Genomic DNA, 22971 nt, shown 5'->3' with positions numbered 1-22971 from the left:
GTTTTTCAAAGTGTTTTTTACTTGAAAATACATTGAAACAATATTTTTATTTTTTAAAATTTATTTTTTATATTATCACATCAAAACGATATGAAAACATATAAAAAAATAATTTAAAATAAAGAAAAAAAATATAAAAATATAAAAAAAAAAAAAAAATTTCAAAATATTTTTAAAATAAAAAAACAAACAGGATTTTAATCAAAGTTATCATCTCTTATTATTAAAACTGAAACCAGGGTATACTACTTTCATTTTCAGCATTCTCAAAATGCATTTCAAAGGGAGGGAAAAAAAGAAAGAAAGAAGAGTATACACTTGTCATTCTCGAAATACCAATATACAGATCTTTATGGATCAAAAGTTCTATAGAATTAGCACAGCCATAAACAGCAGGCCCAAGTCCACAGCCCTTTTGAACATATTTTACGGGAAAAAACCTAAAATCTGTTTGAAAATATGCAGGCCGAAGAATTCTCCACAATCATGGTGTTGGTGGGCACATGCGAGGGTTCGATTATTCCCACCTGTGAATCTTGGGCTCCATTCTTTCAAGCAACAGAGGCAAAAATCATACGTCTTCGTGCTTTTCAGAACAAATAAGATACTGCATAAATCTCTCTCATGCGACAGAAGAAAAAAATGGAAGACGTATTTCTTTCTTCGTGTTATTTTTTATTCAGGAAGGAAGGTGGTCTTCACGTTAACACGAGCTTTAAAGGATCGAAGTTAGCAGTTGACATGCCGCAACTTAGTAGTCCCCACGTCTATCAGAATCTTCAAACAGAAATATGATCATGGACCAACAAATTTCCAGTGCTTATAAATACCTGCATATTCAAATCTACCCTCACACAATTACAAATCACTTTTGCTCTCTGCTTAAGCTGCAACAACCTCCACAGAGAATATGGCAAGCAACCAGCTCACAATTGTCGTCTGCTCTCTGTTGCTGCTCCCATTAGCCTTCCTTTCAACAGCTGCCCATGATGAAACTACTCCAACCAAGCCGGTAGAGAAGAAAGTCGATGTGGTGGTTGAAGGCATGGTCTATTGCCAAAGCTGTAAGTATTCTGGATCATGGTCTTTGACAGAGGCCGAGCCAATCCCTTCAGCTAAAGTCAGTGTCATTTGCAAAAATTTCAAGAAACAGGTCACTTACTACAAGGCATATGAAACCAATGCATATGGTTACTTCTATGCACAGCTTGATGACTTCAAGATGAGCAACAATATTTTGGACCATCCCCTCCATGGTTGCCATGTGAAACTCATTTCATCTAGTCTTGCAAACTGCAGCCTCCTCTCCAATGTTAACTATGGACTCTATGGTGCTCCACTTCGATTCGAGAACAAGGTGTTGCGAGGAAGTCATTACGAAGCTGTGATCTATGCTGCCGGTCCCTTGGCTTTCCGACCAGCTCAATGCACTCCTGAAACTCATGTCTGATATTACTGCTCTTTCACTGATCTTTTAGGTCGTGACTTATCTTCATCTCTGTTTTTATTCTTGTTTTGTTCCCTCCCCTGTTGATTTTAACTATAATCTAGGAATGGTGGCTATCTGTTCCATTTATTCAACGACTTTGTTTCCTTTGCATGAAGTGTTACTTCTTTACAATCACAATGTTGTTGTAAGCTATTTCTTTTTCTTGGCTGTATTTGCGAAAGTATTATAATGACATAGATCACGCCACGATGCAGATGAAGATGATCAATCGTCATTTTCGCTTTGATTCCTGTTTTAATCCCTCTTCTGTTGATTTTAGCAGTTTTATCCGGCAATGGTGGCGATTTGTTGTATTTCTTCAATAAATTGAATTCCCTGGCATAAAGAGTTGCATTTTATCTATTACAAAGTCGTTGTTTAGAAATTTCTTTCTCTAGGGCCCAGGCTGTATTTGCAGACATCACAAGGACTCCGATGACAGATCACAGCACAATGCAGATGAAAAGCATGTTTCGAAACACAGTCCAAATCATGTGTTGATATCAAAAATAATTTTTTTTTAAAAAAAATTTATTTTAATATATTTCTAAATAAAAATTATTTTAAACCAGAACCGTTGCCACAATTCAAAATAAGCTCAAAGATAATGAGCTGCAACAGAGATTGGAATAAAGATAGTGCAGGCAAACGCTAAACCACATTCGAAGATTTTGATACGAAGCATGATCAACGTGATCAAATTTTAACGAATTCAAGCACAAGGCAAATGTTGTGGTAAATCACAACACATTAAATAAGCTACAGATTGAAATCTTATGTGCCATTAATAATAACTGTTCCTAAAAGTCCAATGGCATTCCAAACATTTTATTTATGTCATCCATGGCCGCTTTTGTAAAAACTGTTGGCTCAAACAAATCAGTGTTGCTTACTCTGGAGGACTTGGGTGGTGGCTGACCTTGTTGATGTTCCGGATCATCATCAGGAAGTATTGAAAATCCGCAAACGTCTTGTTTCATAACCGGTGTTTTATCCTGCTTTGGTCTCTTGGTTCTTACAAAATCCATTGGTTTCCCAAACATGTTGTTGATATCATCCATAGCCTCCTTCAAATTGACTGTAGGATCTACTAATCCGTGGTGGCAAACATTCTCCACCGCCGCCGCATCTAAGATGGTAGACCCGACAAACCTGTGAACAACTGTATCCTCTCTATGCTTTATTCGAGGCAAGCTCTCATCATCCATATAATCAGAGCTTCCAGTTGGAAGATCCTTCGGACTTGGGAAGACAAAAGCATTTAAAGGTAAAGCAGATGACCGAGAACCTTCTGCCAGATTTCGAGTCTTACTCTCCTTTAATTTATTCTTCTGAGTTCTGTCACCATTTTCACCGCTTTCTTCATCATCAATGAATATTTGGAATGGTTCTTGATGAATCCAGGAAATTTGAGCTCTACCATGCACCTTCAGGGAAATACTCTTTTCTTTTTTTCGATGTAATGATTCGGTTCCATTGTCCAAATTTTCATCAATAAAGACATCAAATTCACTGTTCAAACTATGCTCTTCTTTTGGTCGACTTCTTCGTGATCTACTTATTGGAGCAATCTCTAAAGGCTCTCGAAACATGCTATTGATGGCGTTCATGGCCTCCTTCATATTTATTGTAGGGTCCAAGAGTCCATGATGGCAGGCATCTTCTGCTTCTTGCTTCCCAACTATTGCAGTGTCTACAAACTTTACCACGACCGTGTCATCTCTGTGACACATCTTGGATTCATCTGACTCTCCTGTATCCCCTTGCTTCTTAGATGCATCTCTCGGTCCAATCTTTTTCACATGCTCCTTCTTCGTGGACAGATCACTGCCCAAGCCAAATTCACATGAATTTCCTGAAAATCCAACATGATTAGATTCCTTCATTGGCTTTACATCCTGAGAACTCCCATCCGGTATCTTTTTAGGTCTATCCTCAATTCTGTATACATTCTCATCGTTCTCTTCTGTCTTCCTGGTAGATTGAGGTCTTTTATCACTCCTTCCTGTCTGGTGCTGCAAGACCTCTGTGAAAAGTTAGATGACAGAAGACCTCTACGAATAATGAAGGACGGTCAACATCTAAAACAAAATGAACACCACCTGGATGTCCTTTTTCTTGTGTTTCTCCATGCGATGAAGGAACTGCTCATATGATTTCTGCAATTCATCAACAGGCTCGGCGAGGCTGTTCAGAAGTTGTTTCAGATGGAGGATATTGCTTAGTTCTATTTTCAAAAGAAAAAATCACACACCACCCAAAACCATCAAAGGGCTATGTAACATAATGACATACAAAAGTTACTATTTTAGTAAATGGTGTATTTGGCAAGTTGCTATTCTTTTTGTAATGCAATAAAGCTAGTAATTAGCAGCCATAATATGTTCTTTGCATGGTAGAGGTAGATGGTCAAATAATGAATAAGGTTTTCATTCTCACATGAGTTCAGAGTGAGGTTTAGCTTATATTGACAGGAAGGGGAGAACAAAAAAAAACAAAATATAGCTTCTAGCATTCCCTCAGGAACCAAGAGGTGAAGCCAATCACATGAACAAAATGCAAATACTCAGTAAAATGACTGCATTTTGCAGTCCATTTAGATAAATATATGTGTGTATGTGTGAGTGCTCAATCAAGCCAGCTGCATCAAATGAAAGGTGAAAGTGGCTAAGAAACCCAGTTGAAAGGGAAAGAGGCTTTCATCTAAGCTCGTAATCCACTATTTTCTCAGAAACCTTGACATTCTCAACCTTTAGCCAACAGGTAAGAGTAGTCCCACCTAAAAACTACATTGCCGAGAAAAAAAAAAAAACATGCCCACTGTCTAGATGCAGAACTGGGAAGTCACTAAACTGCTAATCGGCCTCATGCTTCCAAAGTGTTGCGTTACAAAATCCATGTACCACTCATTCAGATGTGTTGTAAGCATTTACTGATAATGTGCAGTAGAACTAAACATCAAAGGTTCTCTTCCATTCAAATATTGAGATGTATTTTGAAATGCAGAAACTTACTTCTGAACCCCTAAACGGTACATGTTCTCAGCCTCTTCAAATTTCTTCATCTTCTCATAATACAGAGCATATGCCTGGTAGAATAACGACCGCTTTGTTCCTATGCGATTCATTTCCATGGTGCTCAACAGCGCTCTTGGATCATTCACATAATCCATCTACTCAATCCCATTCAAAATAAACAAATAACCAAAATTACAATGATAAAATACAGCCAGTCTTTCTTAACCTTTAATACACTTTTATTTTCTCCGATTTCATTTTCTATTCTGTTTGCCCATTTTACTCAAACACTAAACAAAAACAGAGAAATCAAGCAAGAAAATAAACAGCCCAAGTTCAAAAATCAGAGTTATCTAATAAACCAATCCAAAAACCAATAAATTAGACAAAAACATAAAAAAAGGGAAAGAGACGGATTCTGAAATTCACCAGCTGTAACCAAACACGAAGGTAGCGCAAGTCATTTCTGTAACGCCTATCCGACTCAAAACTCTGTGTGCATTTTTGCAAAAAACGAGGCAGCTTTTGTTTCAGTGCATCCGGAAGCAGACACTCCTTCAGTTTCTTAATCCCCCTGTTTAAGAACAGATAATAAAGTTTGGTTAACAAAAGCAGCGGCAATATTATTATTAAAACAAGCAAAGAAGAGAAAAGAGAAAGATTAGGAGTACCGGAGCCAAGGAAGAAGAGGGTCATTGCCAGTGTAAGATTTGATGTCCGATATTAAAGAAGAGAAGAGATCATTGTGTTTGTGGGTTATTGACTTCTTTGTTTCCATTTGGAAATACAAGAGTTGATTAGTTGCTTTGTTTTGTTGATAGAACACCAAGTTAAGTTGAAAAGAAGCAACCAGAGAGAAGAAGAGGGAGGAGCGCGGAGGATTGTGGGTTTTTGAATTTTTTTATGAAACTACTATAATCAGAGTATAGACCTGTAACCTGTTACTTTGTTCATGGCTGAACCTGACTGGGTTCGATTTGGGTCTGGGTCAGGCCAGACTTATCTTTATAAGTCCAAAGCCCGGACCGACCATGTTATTCAGGCTGGTTCATAAGCCCGGGCCCTGCCCATGATACTGTAGCCAGGAAAAAACCATCAAGTTCATGCATCACTAAGACCTTCCCCGTCAATTATTGGGATTTTTCACTGAATTAGAACATCGATCGATATTATATAATCCCATTTATGGACAGGAAAGGAGAAAGAAAAAGGAGATCGGTGGCTGAGGGCGTGTTTTGAGAGAAAAAGTTCAAACAACTGATCAAATAGAAAATAAAATAAAATAAAATTTATTAGATGGAAAATTAGGGGAAAAAAAAGTTTAAAAAATAACTCAAGTGTACTTAAGTTAGTCTGTTAAATCTATTATTTAACCGTGAGATTAAAAATAATTTCATAAAAAGTCAAATCAAATCAAATTATGAAGCTAACCCAATATTGAATGGTAAAAAAAAATATTGAAAAACCTAGAAAATAGAGTTAACTCAGCTTAATTTTTAAAACTTATAACCCAAATCATGAGGTTGAGATTACCTCATGGAAGGTAAACCTGAAAAAAAAAATCAGATTCATAATCAATTAGATGCCGAGAGATAAAAATGAGAAAAAATCAATAAAATAAAATTTACAACAAAACAAACAATAATCAAAATAATTTTGACCTAAAAATAGAAATAAAATGTCGATTGGTGAAATTTAAAAAAAAAAAAAACAACTAATAGAATGATCTAAATAAAAAAATGAGAATAAAATTTATCTAAAAACGACATTAAACCAAGTGTTAAGTGATAAATTTTAAAAAATATAAATCAATTAAAAAAACTTAAAATAAAAAAAAATCAATTAAAATAACAATAATTAAATTTGAAATAAAAACAAAATGTCAAAACACTTTTTATTTTTTGAATCTTAATGAGATGAGAGAAAAAAGATGGAGAAGAAGAAATAAAAGAAAAGCACACCACCATCTTGTCATGATTGACCACCATAAGTAACCTCACACATTGTTTGTTTGTAGTGGATAACTCCTGTATGTTAGTGCGTGCAATGCACATGTTGATCACTTTACTCTGTCTGTTTATCATTATCCACCAAATTTATTTCGGTTTTAATTTTGATTTCTTAACTCTTAGCTGTTTGAGATAAACATGATTTTATTTAATTTTTTTAAAATCAAACACTTGAATCTTGTTGCGACATTGCGAGAACTCCATATCCAAGCATCTAAAATAAAAATACAAAATCAAATCTCAAACAAAATCTGTGTGAAAGGATCAAATTAAAAAAAATATCCAGTGACAAAAAAAATTTCTTTAACCGTGTAAATCAGTTTCTAATGCTAACAAATAAAAGGAACCTGGTATTTATTTAAGCTCTAAATTTGGTCTTCAAAGCTCTAATTCTTGTAAATTAATGAAGTTAAATTTTATTTTGTCAAATCAAGTAAAGAAATATTCCTATAACATCAGGAACACACAATCATACAAACAAATCACAACAATCAATTCTTAAAAAATAGGATCAAATTTAAAAAAATAATCAAGGTACCAAAATGAAAAAAATGTAACGGAAAAAAAAATACTACACTAAAATCCCTCACATGACACGGTGAAAACACTGCATTGATGCCCTTTATTTGTGTATTTATTTTTAATTTTAAATCTAATAAAGATGATACGGGATGGACATCATATTGAGCGCCAAAAATGATATTTGGAGGCATGTGCCGCGGTCTCTTGCCTCTAAAGCGTTGACACGAAACAGGAGCAAATTGATCATGTAGGACCAGTTTCTAAAAAGCTACAGAGGATTAAAAACTTAAAAGCTAAAAACTCAAAGTAAAAAAAAAAAAAAATATTTGACTATATATAAATAATAGTACGGTGATAAAAACTTAAAAATACGTTATTTTAAGTTAAAATTTTATAATTGATAATATAATAATCACTGTAGATTTATATAATTATTAATTTTAAAATTTATAAAATTAGTTGAGATACACACAAGTTGATCTGAACATTTATGTTAATAAAAAATTTAACATGTATATAAACAGTAAAATAAATAGAATAGTAAAAGAAAAAACAAAAACACTGATTTATCATATTTCTCTAATCCCAGTTCAACCCTTTTCAGGCATTCCACTAAAAAAATCTGAATTTCAACTACACCAAATGTTTAATAACGCAGAAGGCAGTTCAGGGAGCTTGACAAACATCTGTTCTCGACTTCTCGGGGCGTATAAAAAAACGTGTTTCTGATTTTTTTTAATGATTTTAATATAAATATTTTAAAAAAATATCTTACCCTACTGTATAAAACACACACTAGGACACAAGGGCGTACACCAAGGTCATCTATAAACATTAAATTGTTTTTTTAAAAACTAGTTATATAATTTTAATATGTTAATATAAAAATAATAATAATATTTTTATATTTTTAATTAAAAAATACTTAAAAAAATAGTGGTACGCCATAGAACCAAACTCAAGTCACCTTCATCTCCTTCTTAAGAGTATATTTAGCAATATAATAGTGGTTGATTTTCAAATAATTTTTTATATCAAAATATATGTTAATAATATATTTTTATATTTTAAAAATTATTTTTAACATAGTACATTAAAATAATTTAAAAAAATATAAACTGAACTTTAGCAAATAAAAAAAAAAATTCAAAATTTCGACTCTTCTCCACCTAAACCCTCGCTCTATTTCCCTCCTCGCCTCCCTCAATTCTCCCTCACTATGGCAGAACCAGAACCCGACATTTCCGACCCGGTCGTACAAAATCCTAACAATGAAGACGAAGAAGATCTCTACGAACAAAGCGACGACGTCGAGGACGACGATGAGGACGAGGACGAGGACGAGGACGAAGACGAGGACCTCGAATCCCATAAGGCGAAGCTCCGAAGCCGATTTCAGAATTTCTTTCGCCGAATACAACACGAATCGGTCCCAATTCGTGTTCATGATGTTGTAATCAAAGGAAACACGAAAACTAAAGACACTTTGATTGAAGCAGAAACGGCGTCGCTTAAAGATGCGTCTACCTTTAAAGAGTTGTTTGCGGCTTCAAGCGATGTGAATTTTAGGTTACAAGCACTTGAGATTTTTGATTCGGTGAAGATCACGCTTGATTCGGGCCCGGCGGAGTTGCCTGGGACTGCTAACGTGATTGTCGATGTTGTGGAAACTAAGAGCCCTCTCTTGGGTGAAATTGGGGTTTTCAACAAAGGCGAGGTATACATCTTGAATGTATTCTTGTTCTAGTTGGAATTGGCGGTGTTTGGGTAATTGAATAATGTTATAATGTGCGTCTTTGTAGCTTCGATTTCTTGTGGTTGATTTTGTTCTAGTGATTGTGAGTGATTTTGATAGAAATGTGGGGAAATTGGTGCTTGTTTAATTGATGACTGAATAACGATGCGCGTCTGTTAAACGGGAAATGATAACAGTGGAAGGGAGGAATTGCATTTCTGTAGTTGGTTTTGTTTAATATGGTGCTATAATTGGTCACTGTCTAGTGTCTACCATCTAGGCACACATAAAACGGCATTTTTATACTTTGTTTCAATTTTTTGGAATTGCGATTAATGATTCGGTGCTGTGTTTGGTTGCTGAAAAACAGGGGAAATAGAAAGATTTTAGTGGCTTAACTGGTTTGTGTCATTACATATTCGTATTAGTGACTAGGAGCATGGAACTGAACATGTCTAGTGTAAGGTGGTTGATGTGGGCTCATAATGGCATGCATATGTTTAATGTTATAATTCGTATCAGTAGGGCATTAGATAGCTGAATATTCTGCATTTGCATAATTATAAAATCTCTACTGAGTTTGATTCACGTTTTTACACTATAGGTTCATTTCTCAAGATTTATTGGAAACTAAGGGGTTCCTGAAATTGTAAGTTGGTTTTGTAGGCTTCATCATCAACATTGGAGGGTACACTCAAGTACAAAAACATATTTGGTTATGGGGATCTTTGGGATGGCTCTCTGGCTTATGATTGTGACCACAAGGCAGAGGTAAGTGCTGGTGTGTTTTTGCCAAGATTCAAAGGACTTGTGAACCCGGTAACAGCACGACTATTCCTGCAATCTCAAGACTGCCTAAAGTTTTCCTCTTTCAAAGAGCGATCACTAGGGCTATCTCTTGGCTTATTCTCAACCAGGAACCATGATGTGGTGTACAATCTTGCCTGGCGTACATTGACAGATCCATCACGAACAGCTTCGAGTTCAGTAATGGGGCAGCTTGGTCATGGTTTACTTTCATCTTTAAAGTACACATTTAAGATTGACAGGAGAAATTCACCTCTGAGGCCAACACGTGGATTTGCTTTTGTTTCTACTACCCAAATTGGTGGCCTTGCACCTGGTAGTCGCAGCTTACGATTTTTGCGCCAGGTTTGATACTCATTTCATGTTTGATCTTCTGGTTTTCCTAGTAGCTGTTTTATTCAGTTCTTTCAAGCATTTTTCTTTCCTGGCAATACTGCCACTTTTTGGCTGTATGCAAGCTTGTTTTGACTGCCTTCTTTGCTCAAGTCTCCACCTCTCTCTATATGTCATTTGTTTTTATGTAGCTTAGCTTTGTCAGTTCTCTTTTACCATAAAAACTAAATGTCTGTGGTGTTTTGAATCTCAATGCTGTGGGATTAGATCATACTGAAATGTACTCTTGTTTTTCTCTCAGGCCAGCCATTTAGATTCTGGAAAAGCTCTGTTGGTCACTTTTTATTCCTCACAGTTATTGATGGCTTGTAATTTTTATTATGTGTTAATAACACCTTACAACTTTTCTCCCTGCATCTCTGAAACTTTCCCATTCATGATTTTGGCATAGAAAATAATGGCCATCTGCTGTATTTTAATGCAAGCTATGTTTTTGAGGTGTTCTTTTGACTGTGTGTCGGGGCTCACTTTGCCTTTTTCCAGGAGAAGCAAACAAATTTTTTACTTCAATTTTTTTCATGCTAACAGATCTAAGTACTAGGCTTTAGTTTTTCTCCAGGTCAACTCAAACTCCATTAATGATAATCAGTAATTGTCTTGCCGCTAGCTTTGTGGGGGATAAAGTACATGGATGGTGGAGTCAACTATTCTGCACTGAAATATTTGAGTCCTTTAGTCTAGCAGGCAACAACTAGAATGCTTAATGTTGATCCCTTGCACTGGCTAACATTGTCCCCACTTGGACAACTCCATGCCTACTTGTACAAGCATGGAAGTTGGAAGCACCAAAACTGCATAACTTCTAAATGACAAGCTACATGCCATGCCTTTTTTTACGTATTCTTTCCTTTTTCGTTAAGAAAACAATGACAAACAAAGTTCCATGGCCTCTTTTTGTTAGATTTGTAAGGAAAACATATTCGATTACCAGCTTCCTTGTTGAAGAAAAAAGAACTAATCATATTCTTGCTCTCATTCCCATCCTAAAATTTTCTGGTTCCGCCAGTGGCTGCCAATACAGGTTTTATCTAGAGAGCAAGTACACTATATATACTAACTGTTCAGATGTGGTTCACCATAAAAAATAGAGAAATATATACCAACAAAAGTCAAAAGAATTTAAAAAGAAAATTTTGAATTTTCTTTTTGTTGTGTTAGAGTATGAAGATTGTCTGGGTTTGAAAAACCTTTCATGTGTACCTTTCTAGAATACCAATCTCAAATAATTTAAATTGGGGAACAAAATAAATGTTCACACAAAAGCTAGCATTTCGATTTGTTTGTCCTAAACTTGAAAGCTAACATGTCATTCTCAACATTTTAAATTCATGCACGAGGATCTGCTCAATCTTTGTTTGTTAAGTGGTTAATTAAGCATGGATTAGTTGTTGCATGTTACTTGGGAATAATTCACACCTCTTGTTTCTTGAGCTGTATTTGTTCGATAATGAGCTATTTTTCATTAATAAATTTAATTTTAAGCATGGTTAAGAGCTTCAGGTTTTCAACTGGTCTTCTCTGTTTACATCATATATGTATATGAGGTTGTATTTGCTATGGTTTCTATTTTAAAACAAATTGGTCTGCTTTATGCTACTATGTTGATTATACTTAGCTATTGGATACCTCATTAGAATATGAGATGCCTGTTTTTTTTTGTTCCATCTCCATTACTTGCACTTTTAAATCTTGTGTGCTTTCCATTCTTTTCTTACTTAAAACAGGAGCTTGATCTTCGTTGTGCTATACCTCTTGGATTTTACCGTTCTGCACTGAACCTGGGAATATCTGCTGGTGTTGTTTTTCCCTGGGGATCTGGATTTTTAAGCATGCCTTCACCACTGCCAGAAAGGTTCTTCCTTGGTGGCAACTTATCTCCAGTTTGCACTTTGGGTGGTCCAACATCATTATGGGGGTTTAGGACTAAAGGTCTTGGCCCTACTGAGCCTCGAAGACAATTGCAAAATAACCCAGCTGATGAGAATGCTGATTCTGGAAGGGATTATCTCGGAGGAGATCTTGCTGTTGCTGCTTTTGCAGATTTTTCTTTTGATTTTCCATCAAAGTGGTTAAGTGCAAAAGGAATCCACGGACACTTTTTTGCTTCTGCTGGGAATGTCGACAAACTAACAGAAAATTCATATCGGAATTTTTCTTTGCAAAAGTTCACTCAATCATTCCGTAGCTCTGTAGGAGTTGGAGTTGTTATTCCTACAAATCTCTTCCGAATGGAGGTGAGTAATTTTCTTACTTTTTCATTTTGTGCCTAAGCAGTAGAGGACATTTTGGGCTTTAAATTGTAGCTGTTGAGCACAATCCTATTGAAACAGTGGGAGAGTCGACATCAAAAAATTTAAATGTCATGAAAATGTGAGCTATCTCGTCAAGACATTGACCAAAGAACTTAAAGAGTCATGGAAGGGTTTCTCTCAATGAAATATTTATTCTTCTTGTTATACCAAATAAATGGAATGTACTATTATAATTTGTGCCACTTACATGTTGTTTAGTAACAAGAAATGGATGATGGGAATGAAAGTTTCCATTTTGAAGTTGTTTGGTTGAAAGGAATCAATGGGGGATGGAAATGAAGAGTGGGAATGGAAATGAAAATTTATTTGTTTTTTTTCTTATTCTCACGGGGGAGGTGGGAATGAAAACTTCATAGTGATATCTCCTGTTTTAATCTGTTTTTTTTTTTTTTATTATTATTATTCTTTTATTTATTTCTACAAGACCTCAGAGGCATTTCATCTCTAATGAGTTTGATTTCATTTCCAGCTGAATTATTGCAACATCTTTAAGAAATTTGGCGAGGACCGTGGCAAGTCAGGATTCCGTGTCAGCTTTTCTTCTCCATCATAGAATACAGAAAGTCCTCCATGCCAGGTGGTTGAGTTTCCTTTTCTTTTCTCCATTTGTTTTTGGCCTTGCGAAGAAAATCACACATTAGACAGCCTTCATTTTTTTGTTTCAAATGTAATTTTGATGGTGGAAAGTCGGTCCGGAATTTTATGGTGCACAAAAAGAGGGAAATAATATGATAAAACAAAACGTTGACGTAGGCAAATGTTATAAGGTATTCCATGAAACCATTGAGTGGCAAAGTATTTAGATCGTTATCCATGCCATTTGTTGATTGCCTGTCACGACTCGGGAATCAGATAATCTTTTTATGTGCTTGAACTGCGGGATTATTCATTTTAATATGGTCTTTGAATTTGCTGAAACTGTGAAATGTACTTCAGGAGGGTGCATATCTCGGTAATGCTGACTGTTTTAGCTAGGAGACCTATAAACCTATAAGGAGGGCAGATAGGATGGGTAGGAGTCATGTGTGCTAGACCTGATCTTGTTGCTAGAGGACCTAAGCTCATTATCTTCTTGAAGAGGTTGAAATATAAAGCAGGAAATTTTGATGAAAGGAATTCCAATTAAGGGGAAGTAGATTGATACAAAATATAAACACATGCGGGTAGCGGGCCTAACCTGAGATGGTAGGCTTCCAGGGAAATAGTAGACCCGGCAAGTCTAAATTGAATGGCCCAGAAATTCACGAGGTACCCCTGGTCAGAAAGCCGCCTGCCTTTGTTTGAGGATGGACTGTGTCCTTTTAAGCTGGGCTTTCTTTTTGTTGGCCCAATTAGCGAATAGTTTCCCACCTTTTCACAATAAGCTGTGTTTTAATGGTCTTCGATACCAGAACTTTCAAGTGAATTAGTTAATGGTCTTCGATCCCAGAACTTTCAAGTGAATTAGTTCAACACTCGCTTCTCGAGTATTTGAGAAGCTGAAGGAAGACGAAATCATCACTTAAGATGGAGTCCAATAGCAGCTTGAGGGAAGGTACGTCAATACATATAGCCAATGCTTTTAATCTCCTGCCTCTTTCCTTTATTTTTTCTCCGCTAAGGTGACGAATTCATGCATGGTCCATTGAGGTTATAGTCAATCGAAGATGATAATTAGTGAATGGGAAGTTATAGAGTCTCTTGGGGTTGAGATGAAAAGGTTTTACTGTAGACATAGCTAGGCTTGCAACGTTTCGCTTGTCAAAATTAACTGCTGATTTTGGCAGTCAATTTGCGCCAGGCCATGATGAATCTCTTGCTGGCACATTCATTTCACATGGTCCCCTCTAAGGACTTGAAATCTAATTGTTCTGTAAAAAATGGACTACATGAGGTTACAAGGTCATTGAACTAGAGCCAGCAGTTTCGCCGTCAATCAAATCCATGTAGAGGAAGCCAGCTCTATACAGGGTCTGCTAAGTCAAGAAGCAAGACCTAATTTGAAGAGACCATCGGGAAAATTAATGATCCTCACTGGATTCCAAACTATACTTTCAATTGTTGTGTGGAAAAGAAAAGAACTGCCAATCACTCTCGGCATTTCTATCAATCTTTCTTTCCTTCTGTTTTTGGTCTTCTTTTATGAATGGGGCCTGTCTAGCTATAAAAAAAATAGTAAATTGCCTAAATCAAACTAGTTAGTAACAGCCTAATTGACTAATAAAAAAGTAATTTCACTCCTTTTCCTGCCGTAACTAATTAATGGCCCGACAGTGGATATTGTTAACATGGTGCTTGAAGAAGTGCTAGTTCTTTCAACTTAAAAAAAGAAGAGAGAAGTGCTAGTTCAACGTTGAAAATTGCAACCACGAGATCCATGCAACTAGCCTATATAACTATTAACTAGGGAAATACAAATGACCGGTAATTTGTCACGGCCGTCGCTGTGGTGGGAAAAAAAAATGCTTGAAAAGGAGACAAAACATGCCTATGAGATCAACTAGCATATTCTGCATATTGCAAGATTAATGTTCAATATTATAAATTTCCTTTCAGCCCATGCATACGTTTCCTATGTGAAGGCAACTCAATTAATCAATTAACTAGCGTTTTCTTCTGCTTAATCTAACACACAATGTTAATTAGTAAGCATATATCCCATCTCACAACGTCAGGAACTTCCATCTAAAATTGACCAGTTAATTGATGAAGCTTAATTAGTTGTTATGCTCTCGTTTGAAAATGAAGCTTTCATTGATGAAAAACTTGAAAGGGCAGCTGCTAGTGTTGAATATGGTCGCCATATCACATGCATATATCATGTTGCCGATCATCATGCATGGACTCTACATGATGATGATGATGATCATCATCATCATCATGGTGGTGGTGTTAAATACAGTTGTGTGTTGCATATGTAGCCAGGAAAAAGACAGACATCCTCGTTCTCAAAGGATGGCAGATCCGCATTAATAGGTTCACGTATTCTCATGCACAATAGAAAAGTAGATTAAAGAAACAGTGGGCAAAAAGAAGAAAAACAAAGGTCCTGTTGCGAGTTGACTTCACAGGTTAGGTGTTCGATGCTGCATCTCCCAGCCCCAGACCCAACCTTTTTCTAGCTTTATTTTAATAGTTCTCACAGGGAAACCAGCCTATACGATTGCTAATGATTTAGAAATGATCTACACACACATATATTTCGAAACAGCATCTGTTAATTAATTATTCCTTTTTTTTTTATTGGATGCTAGCTAGCAGTAGCATTGATATCTTAGAATTTCTTATCAAGTACATTTCATTTCATCTGATATGTTGTGCTGTGATCCCAAACTCTCCTAGGAAGAAGTGAACAAAAAAATGGCGACACCTAATCTCTTTTCAACTAGTTAAGTTTGATTGAAGTGTAGTTAATAATTTTTTTGTGATATCAATACATTAAAATAATTTCTAAAAAAATTATTTGTGATATTAATACATTAAAATAATTTAAAAACACTAAAAATATATTACTTTGAAATTAATAAAAAAATAAAAAATTTTAATTTATTTTAAAAATATTTTTAAAATATATAAATAAACAAATAGGTGCAATTATTACTAGGAGGTAATAGCATGCCTTTAAGTAAGACTTAAATGAGATTAAAGTTAACTATGTATTAGTTATGCAACAAACCACAGCTTGCAAATAACTCTTGTTGCATGTTGAATAAATTAGACAATTTGGTTGAGTTGATTTTTTTTATATATATTTATATAAAACTATTAATCAAGTTCATCCGTGAATAAACTCATTTTAGCTTTGTTTTTTTTCTTATATCAAAGTTGAATTGACTCATTAAATCTATATATAGATGGATTAATTTCAAGTTCTTTTTTCATTCAGAGACATTCTTAGTTACGCCCCACGCCTAATAAATTTAATTTTGACACCAGCCAACTATATCAAAAGATGACTTTTCCAAAAGAAACCACTGATTCTTGGGCGGCTTTGATTTCTCTCAAGACCCTCGTGATGCTGGGTATTTTTTTTTTTAGCAAAAAGAAAGTAGAAAAATCTTTAGTTACGTTATATGTCATGTAAAGATTTCATTACATATACACGTAGCTCTAAATGTAGTTAGAGTACACGAGGATGGAATATTAGGTTTCCTGAAGAATTAATACTATATGCTACTTTTCCTTACATGTCAAAACCTGAAATTAAATGGTTCGTGTGGGTGAAATCAAGTGCAATTTTCTTGAACATCGAGTCACTTGTTAAACGACGATGATCTTTTGACATTAACTATAAAAAATCATAAAACTATCGCGGCCTATAACCACCTAAGAACAAGTTTAGGACAAACAACACATAGGCCGAGTAATTATTGTATCATACATTTGTGTTTTTTAGAGAAGTTTTGGTTTTTACACCCACATGCATGCTATTGATCGCAATTATATTTTAAGTGGGATGAAAGTGAGAGAACTTAAACAAAATTAAATTAAATTGAAAAGTCATTGCAATATATATATATATATATATATATATATATATATATATATATATATATATATATATATATAATTACTCAACCATTAAATTAAATAACGGAGGAAAACTCGGGATCTTGAGACACTGCTAGTTTGTCATAAAGCCTTCTATATCTATCTAAATTTGAAAATGAGTTTTTTTTTTTTTTATATTAATTTTCTGGTTGAATGGACTATTCGACAGGACCCTCCGATGGAACTTGTTGACCGCATCAAAATGCTTCCCAAGTCTAAATTTTTCTGGTTGAATGGACTGTGCAGTTTGATTAAATTACAAGATCGATCGTTTTCCAAATGAAATTCAAGAACTAGATTGGTATGGAAGCCAGACATCACAATAATCAAATCGATTCTTTGTTAGAAAGGAAAATCCTTTCTTTTCTCAATAATCAAATCGAAGTTGAAGGCTGAGGATGTAATTATTGGAATTTGGAGCTCTTGACACTAGTAATGAATTTTACTTTTGTGCACAGAATTATTCTACTATCGTTTCATCATTTTCCCAAGCCAATGTTGCTCGCCCTGATCAATTATTTCTGGACTGGCGCAGAATATTCGTCTATATATAATTAGAGAGGGAGGCCCCTCCGAGACGGAAAATATGCTAAGCAATTCCCAACAATTGGATTTGACAAGGAAACCATGAAGTACAAGAACCGAGCTACAAATTATTCTAGACAAACTCTAATTAATTAAATTCAACTCATTGATGCGAAAACGCGCAACTAATTTTGAATAAAGATGGAAGTCAAGGCTGTAGTTAATAGTTATAATATCCTTTTAGACTTGCTAGCTCTAGTCTATTATTTGGGTCTTTATTTAGTTAATTTCCTCACTAATATGTATGCATCCTGTAGTTTTATAATCTTTTCTCAATTTTCAAATGCTGGCCCATGCCAAAACCGGCCGTAAGGTCATGATGGAGCATGCACATCCAATCGAGTTGTTGTTCTTAGTCAGCGACTGACCATCGCTCAAGTTTCCTGTAAATGGAGTTCCCAGCTTTGTCTAGCTAGTTATTTTCTTAATCTTAATGTTATCTTTGGGTATTTAACTTTCATAATCATGATCTCGGAACAATTTTCCTAAACCAACTCTGGCTGTTTCAAGAGAGGCAAACTATATGGCTGACAACCTTGCTAAACAAGGGGTGAATAGAGTGTGAGTTTCACGCTTGGATTTGAAACTGCCATGGCTCCTCTCCACAATTTGCTTCTTCTAGGGTATTATTGTTCATGACTACTGTGGTGCATTAGGTTATGGAAATGGCAATTGCCAGGAGATTGAAATGAGAAGGCCTATTTATCTGTTTGTTTTAATTGTATGCTGGATTTATTAAACTCACAACCCTTTGGGATGCTTGTCCAGCCTATAACAGGCTTTATTTTGCTTATCAAAAAGAAAAAGAAAACCATATCTGACATTGGATATTGCTAATAATTGACACTAAATAATATCTAAAGTTTTACAGAGGACGAATCTCCGATCAAAATCACCAATTAAACCCGGTATGGTGATTCAATTGGCTTTTTTCTTTGCGGCGTGCAAATTAGCACATTACACTTGCATATCTGAAAAAACTCATCACCAATTGGTTCTCATCAGTGTTATTTTTCTTTGCGGCGTACAGATAGTTAAATTAACACTTTGCGGTATTTTTAGTTTCTTTTAACCTGGACAGAGAGAGTGAAAGAGCATCTTTTTCCAAATTTCTTCTCTTTAATTTTTAATATTTACTATACATAGTCAAATAACACGAACATTCTCTTGTCCAAACTATAATTCAAGTGCCCCACCAAGAGCAGTCATGTTTGGCGTGGTTTTCGTTAGGTGTGGATTCTTATAATTAATTCGGAGTAATATGTCAAGATTAATATCATAATTAACAAGAGACTTAGGGCGTAACAATTAATGTACTAGCTCCTATATTCACAATTAATGTACTCCTATATGTCAAGATTAATATCATAATTAACAAGAGACTTACGGCGTAACAAATGTACTCCTATACTCACAAAGACCCAAGAGAAATCGAAGAGTTGTTGACATGGGTGCCAGGGCAAGCAGTCTTGGATAAAGAAAGACAAAATCCGTGATTCTCGACGCAAAGCCAGTACTGGGGCATGCATTTTTCCAAGTTAAGTTGTGTGTGATGACTGATGAGTGACAGCCAGCAAAGTTTGATAGGGATATCCTCCATTGATCGATGAGCTATGATTTTCTTTTTTGCACACATGCGCATACTGCCTTAATTTCTCCCCTATATATCATTAATTTGTAGCAAACGCAGCATGCCTTCCTCGATCTACGAGTCACAGGCTGACCATATGAGCATAACTTTTTCTTTGTGAGTTAATGCCATAAAGAAACCCTTTCAAATAAGTGCATAGAAATTCCATTACATTATGCATTATCAGAGATCCAAATTAATATGGAAACATGAGTTTGAAGAATAGAAAAAAAATAAAAAGCTACTTCTATGTATCATATTATGCTGTCCAAATTCACCGAGCCTCGGCAATTAATGAACCAGGCTAATAAATAAACTATGACTCAATTATTTAGATATAGTAATTATATATATGTACTTATTATTTTGAAAAAGAATTAGAAATACAAGCTATTGTACATGCTAAATGCCATTGTCCACACACACATATTCAATTATCTATCATTCATTCATCTACATGCATACATACATGGTATAATAAATGCATGACAAACTACATTATATATGCATGTATGTCATAAATAAGTATAAAAAAAGTAGACAAGCTATTAGCAAGACAGTTCAAAGAGTCAGCTAGAACTACATATTCAAGGGCTAGGGTCTTGAATTCCAAGTCTTGTAAATATTATTATTACCGATGCTTATCTGATTTTATTCCAAAAGAATATATATAAACTGAAACATCAAAAGTCATTTTATAAGACGAAACTAAAATTCCTAATCACTATTTCTTGATCATTCACATAGAATTGATAAGGAAGACAGCTAAGCTAAGAAAGATGAAGGGAAGTGATAGTTTTGAAGGCTCCAAGTCAAGCTATTCTGACAAGAAAGTTGGACAAGATGAAGGAGATGAGGAGGAGGTGGAAGGAATTAGTTTTAAATCAAAAAATGAAGGACAGAGCACAAGCAACAGCTCAATTGAAGAAAATAAAAAGAAGGCAGCTAATGGATCCTTCCGGCAATATATTCGTTCTAAGATGCCAAGGCTCCGATGGACGCCGGATCTTCATCTTTGCTTTGTTCATGCTATTGAAAGACTAGGAGGACAAGACAGTTAGTACTTGGTTACTACTCTCTAATCATCTTCTTTTTTCTATTTGGTTTTTTTCGTTAAATGATTTAATTTGTTCTTGTTAATTGATAACGGGAGAATTCTAAGAGGAATTTGCTTCTGATGGTGGCCTTAACTGTGTTGATCTGTGCAGGAGCAACACCAAAGCTTGTTCTTCAGATGATGAATATCAAGGGCCTTAACATTGCTCATGTGAAAAGCCATCTTCAGGTATTTTCATCTATGCTATTACACAAGTAACAGTGTTTGTTGATGTATTTAGCCTGATTTCCCTAATTAATTTTGCGCATGTATTGTTTGGTTAGATGTACAGAAGCAAGAGGAGTGATGATCCCGGTCAAGGTAAATTATTAATTGATCCCTTTCTTTTTATCAAAGAAGTAACCTTTCCTTTACAAATAGAGAGAAAATTAGGGTTTCTCTTGGGGGCTGTACTCTCTCTGACTTAGGAGACACTCTTGATAGGCCAAGGGCTTTTATTTGAAGGCGGGGATGACCATATCTGCAACCTTAGGCAACTTGCCATGCCACAAGATTTCAATCAAAGATCTCCTTTCAATTTAAGGTATGGAAATCTTAACTCCTTATACTCCTATTCCAATAACTAACCAATTTGAGATTCTAATAATTGGTATATCCTAACTATGATCTCTTTCTCTCTCCCTCCTTTTCCCGCCTTCAAGATATGGAGATGCTTCTTGGAGAGGTCATGACCACATGATGTGCAGCGCTTATATGGGAGGAATCACTGCACTCAATAGAGTCAAACATGGACTGTATGGCTCAGTAATTGGATGTAACAATCACAATTCACTTAATTATGGTTCGAGTGTCCACATTCTTTCTCTGAATGGGAAAGCTACAGGTAGAACTCATCAATCTCTTGAAGCGGTCGAGTTGTTCCAAGTATCCCGACAGAATGAAAGTACACCCAGCTCAATGGAGTCCGATTTCATAACCAAATTGCAAGAGAGATCAGGAATGTTAGATCAAGTGGATTTTTTGAACACCTCTAGTTCCGCTGACAAAAATTGGAGAACAATTCAAGAAATGCAAAAGGGTTTAAAGAGAAAGACTTTGGATCCAGATTGCAACTTGGATTTGAACTTGTCACTGAAACTAGCAACAAAAGATGATGATGAACTTGAAAAGTGTGTGGAAGGTTGTGAAGTTGATGGTAGTTTGTCTCTTTCGTTGTCTTCATCTTCATCCTCAAAGCTTGGCGGATCAATGGAAGGAGATGAAAGTGGGAAGCATGCAAGGATGGCAAGTACTCTAGATCTGACTTTATGAATGAGACAATTCTGAGTGAGATCTTGAGGTACTTACTTTTCCAGGAACAACATGCTTGAAGATAATTTCCTTACCTGCATACAAGGTAATAGTACTCATTATTTGATCTTTTGTTGTTGTTTTTCTGTTTGTTTACATCACAAGCTAGTTGTAGGCTTTAGTTTGGTGTTACCAATGAATAGAGATGAGTATTTTTAGCGTTACAAAGCATGCACATTGGGTTCTGGGAATTGTTTTCTGATCAGTGAATATATTTATGGATGTATGTATAGCCTATAGGTCTCCAATAATTTAGCCACTCTTGCTTGATTAGCTAGCTACCTTGAAAACAAAATATCAAACAAAATAAAAATAAAAATGACATTGAACTACTCAAATCATATGAATGGAAATCGTTTAATTATGTTATCTATAATGTGACGTAGCTATAGCTATGTTAAACTCTTTCTCTGTATTCTTGTAAGCCTAGAAGTATAGTGGATAGAGTTAAAATTAAGTAGTTTTTTTAGTTATGTCAATCCAGGGGACATGCATTTACACTTGTTTATTTAGGGGGCTCTGAGGAGTAACATATAGGGGCTTAATATCTCCACTTTCTTAATTTGTAAAGCCAATTAATTTTCAACAAGAGTCACAAAGAAAGTGAAAATCGCGCGTACCCATTGTAAAGTAAAGAAAAAAAAAAGACCCTATCTAGTGATTTCACTTCTTTTTAATTTTCTAAACATATATGTTTGCCAAATCCTTCTTATAATTTAGGAAGTGAGATAGATTAATTTTCCAGAGGGAGCTGGGGATGGTTTTCCAATGGAATATAGCTCAGCGCTTTTCGCACTGCATGTGTTGATGAAAATGTCTGATCAGTTCCTATACTGGAAAACCAATAACGACTAATGATGCATGGAGATTGGAGAGACAGAAGAGTTAAAAGACAAACCTCTCTCTCACATGCAAGTAATCCTAAACCATAAAGAGTAGGGCAGCATGTACGGGTCTGCGTCTACTCAGCAAGTAACTCATTTAGTTTCCAATTATTCGTGTTTGGTTTTTCAGATATTCATAAATGCAGGAATTGTTGAGTCTGATGACAATCTTAACATCTCACAAGATCAAGCTTGAGGCAAGATGGTCTTCTAATTAAGAAATAACATTGAAATCTTAATACGAAGGAGAAACAATGTTCTGCCATTCAATGCTTTTCCTTAGCTTTTTCAGCAGCCTAAGTTTTCTTCAACAGTAATTAAGCAAGATTAGTTTCATGATAACTGCTGTTTTTGTGCAGAAAATAATTATGTGTAGAACGAATATTGAAAATATAAGAGAATGGAATAGAAAATCTATAAGAAAACTAAATTCTGGATATTGAAAGATAAGGATTCGCTGTTATCATCATGCATGTGGCTTCCCCCCCCCCCCCCCCACCCTGTATTCAATGCTTGGATGTGTTTTCCTATGAAGAGAATTTGGATTTTTGTTTTTGGGATTTGATTCTGGGTATCAAGTTGATTGATTGGATTTTTGTCCTCGTGACAGAAAGTCAAGGATAATGTGATAAACGGGTGTAAAAGTGTAAG

General features: G+C 35.3%; 4 protein-coding genes across 4 annotated transcripts; 3 read left to right on the top strand and 1 right to left on the bottom strand.

Annotated features, from left to right (window-relative positions):
- The first annotated feature begins 910 nt into the window (after positions 1 to 910).
- LOC118055918 (non-classical arabinogalactan protein 30) lies at positions 911 to 1450 on the top strand. Its single transcript, XM_035067956.2, has one exon. The coding sequence runs from the start codon at positions 911 to 913 to the stop codon at positions 1448 to 1450; it is 540 nt and encodes a 179-aa protein (XP_034923847.1).
- A 723-nt stretch (positions 1451 to 2173) lies between these two features.
- On the bottom strand, positions 2174 to 5410 carry LOC118055921 (uncharacterized). Its single transcript, XM_035067959.2, has 5 exons — positions 5178 to 5410; positions 4936 to 5080; positions 4504 to 4661; positions 3592 to 3676; positions 2174 to 3504 (listed from the first exon to the last, which is right to left on the bottom strand). Exons 1-5 carry the CDS (start codon positions 5282 to 5284, stop codon positions 2290 to 2292), a joined length of 1710 nt encoding a protein of 569 aa, XP_034923850.1. The 5' UTR covers positions 5285 to 5410; the 3' UTR covers positions 2174 to 2289.
- A 2757-nt stretch (positions 5411 to 8167) lies between these two features.
- On the top strand, positions 8168 to 13103 carry LOC118055887 (uncharacterized). The gene is made up of 4 exons (XM_035067910.2): positions 8168 to 8754; positions 9439 to 9924; positions 11697 to 12206; positions 12754 to 13103. The coding sequence occupies exons 1-4, from the start codon at positions 8257 to 8259 to the stop codon at positions 12835 to 12837; spliced, it is 1578 nt and encodes a 525-aa protein (XP_034923801.1). The 5' UTR covers positions 8168 to 8256; the 3' UTR covers positions 12838 to 13103.
- A 6614-nt stretch (positions 13104 to 19717) lies between these two features.
- On the top strand, positions 19718 to 21621 carry LOC118055922 (uncharacterized). Its single transcript, XM_035067960.2, has 5 exons — positions 19718 to 20085; positions 20238 to 20314; positions 20410 to 20446; positions 20570 to 20669; positions 20788 to 21621. The coding sequence occupies exons 1-5, from the start codon at positions 19809 to 19811 to the stop codon at positions 21395 to 21397; spliced, it is 1101 nt and encodes a 366-aa protein (XP_034923851.1). The 5' UTR covers positions 19718 to 19808; the 3' UTR covers positions 21398 to 21621.
- Positions 21622 to 22971: the final 1350 nt, after the last annotated feature.

The sequence above is a fragment of the Populus alba genome, chromosome 8, assembly GCF_005239225.2.
Source record: "Populus alba chromosome 8, ASM523922v2, whole genome shotgun sequence".
NCBI lineage: Eukaryota > Viridiplantae > Streptophyta > Magnoliopsida > Malpighiales > Salicaceae > Populus > Populus alba.
The sequence above is the reverse complement of the archived record's forward strand: the minus strand, read 5'-3'. Positions and strand labels throughout refer to the sequence as shown.

Excerpts from the sequence above, each read along its gene's own strand:
- LOC118055921 (XM_035067959.2), bottom strand. The coding sequence starts at position 5,284 with ATGGAAACAAAGAAGTCAATAACCCACAAACACAATGATCTCTTCTCT. Across the intron at positions 3,677-4,503 it reads TACCGTTTAGGGGTTCAGAA|CCTCGCCGAGCCTGTTGATG; the intron begins GTAAGTTTCTGC and ends ACTTCTGAACAG. Across the intron at positions 3,505-3,591 it reads ACAAGAAAAAGGACATCCAG|CACCAGACAGGAAGGAGTGA; the intron begins GTGGTGTTCATT and ends GAGGTCTTGCAG.
- LOC118055922 (XM_035067960.2), top strand. The coding sequence starts at position 19,809 with ATGAAGGGAAGTGATAGTTTTGAAGGCTCCAAGTCAAGCTATTCTGAC. Across the intron at positions 20,086-20,237 it reads AAGACTAGGAGGACAAGACA|GAGCAACACCAAAGCTTGTT; the intron begins GTTAGTACTTGG and ends TGATCTGTGCAG. Across the intron at positions 20,670-20,787 it reads AGATCTCCTTTCAATTTAAG|ATATGGAGATGCTTCTTGGA; the intron begins GTATGGAAATCT and ends CCCGCCTTCAAG.
- LOC118055918 (XM_035067956.2), top strand. The coding sequence starts at position 911 with ATGGCAAGCAACCAGCTCACAATTGTCGTCTGCTCTCTGTTGCTGCTC.
- LOC118055887 (XM_035067910.2), top strand. The coding sequence starts at position 8,257 with ATGGCAGAACCAGAACCCGACATTTCCGACCCGGTCGTACAAAATCCT. Across the intron at positions 9,925-11,696 it reads GCTTACGATTTTTGCGCCAG|GAGCTTGATCTTCGTTGTGC; the intron begins GTTTGATACTCA and ends TACTTAAAACAG. Across the intron at positions 12,207-12,753 it reads CAAATCTCTTCCGAATGGAG|CTGAATTATTGCAACATCTT; the intron begins GTGAGTAATTTT and ends TTTCATTTCCAG.